The sequence below is a fragment of the Cryptomeria japonica genome, chromosome 1 (assembly GCF_030272615.1).
Source record: "Cryptomeria japonica chromosome 1, Sugi_1.0, whole genome shotgun sequence".
NCBI classification, from domain to species: Eukaryota; Viridiplantae; Streptophyta; class Pinopsida; order Cupressales; family Cupressaceae; genus Cryptomeria; species Cryptomeria japonica.
The window spans coordinates 256843067-256843938 of record NC_081405.1 but is presented as its reverse complement, the minus strand read 5'-3'; the positions used below and the strand labels follow the sequence as shown (position 1 = coordinate 256843938).

The 872-nt window shown below is 42.3% G+C and overlaps 1 protein-coding gene across 1 annotated transcript; it reads right to left on the bottom strand.

Annotated features, from left to right (window-relative positions):
- Window positions 1-453, bottom strand: LOC131857289 (disease resistance protein Roq1-like). Its single transcript, XM_059209564.1, has one exon. It carries the CDS (start codon window positions 451-453, stop codon window positions 1-3), a length of 453 nt encoding a protein of 150 aa, XP_059065547.1.
- Window positions 454-872: the final 419 nt, after the last annotated feature.

Below are 872 nucleotides of genomic sequence, written 5' to 3'. Positions count from 1 at the left end.
CTAAATTCCTCTTCCCATTTCCCGTACAAGGTCATGCATATGGAAGGAATCTTGAGGGCTATAGATGTTTATAAGCATTTTTAGTGAAAGATTCTTGATGGCTGTTTGAACTTTATTGGGGTATAAAACTTCCCAGAAAAGATCAGTGTCTCTTTTCCTTTGACCAACAAAGCAGCAAGCTATATCCAGAAATATTTCCTTCTCGATATGGCTAAGTCCATCAAAACTGGTTTGAAGAATTCTAGATATGTCTGGATTTTCCCCAATGTTATGGACAGCTTCTTCCCAACATTGGATGTCATTGGACTCCTTATCAAATAATTGTGCTCCAATGACTTCTAATGCAAGAGGATGCCCTCGACAGGCTCTTTTGTAAGGGGTCTCTGGGACTGCCTTACAGAAAGCATGGCAACTGAACAATTCGAGAGCTTCATCCTGCCCTAGTCCAGTCATTTCAAAAACTGAGTCGACCTTAGGATGTGTTGGTCTGGGGAAGTGATGATGAGTCTACTGCCATGCCCAAACCAATCCCCATACACCGCATGCAGCTGCATTCTATCATTCACATCATTGAAAACTACAAGAGCCCAAATTCCTGGCATTCGATCTCTCATCAGAGATCTTCCTTCATCAACACTCAGTACTTCTCCGTGGTAATTTACCAAACTCCTTAAAATTCTTCTCTTCCTAAATGGGTGTAATGCTTGATAAAGTGCTATCTTCCATTCCTCAATTCTATTTTCATCCTGTCGATCTAAATGGGTCTAATGCTTCTCGAATGCCTGGGCGAACAGACCTCCACATCATAAAACAGGGGAATGATGAAGCCATTCGATCTACACATCCTCGCCGCTTCCTCCAGACACCAGGTT

What these genes read in the sequence shown, in the direction of transcription:
- LOC131857289 (XM_059209564.1), bottom strand. Translation starts at nt 453, where the DNA reads ATGACTGGACTAGGGCAGGATGAAGCTCTCGAATTGTTCAGTTGCCAT.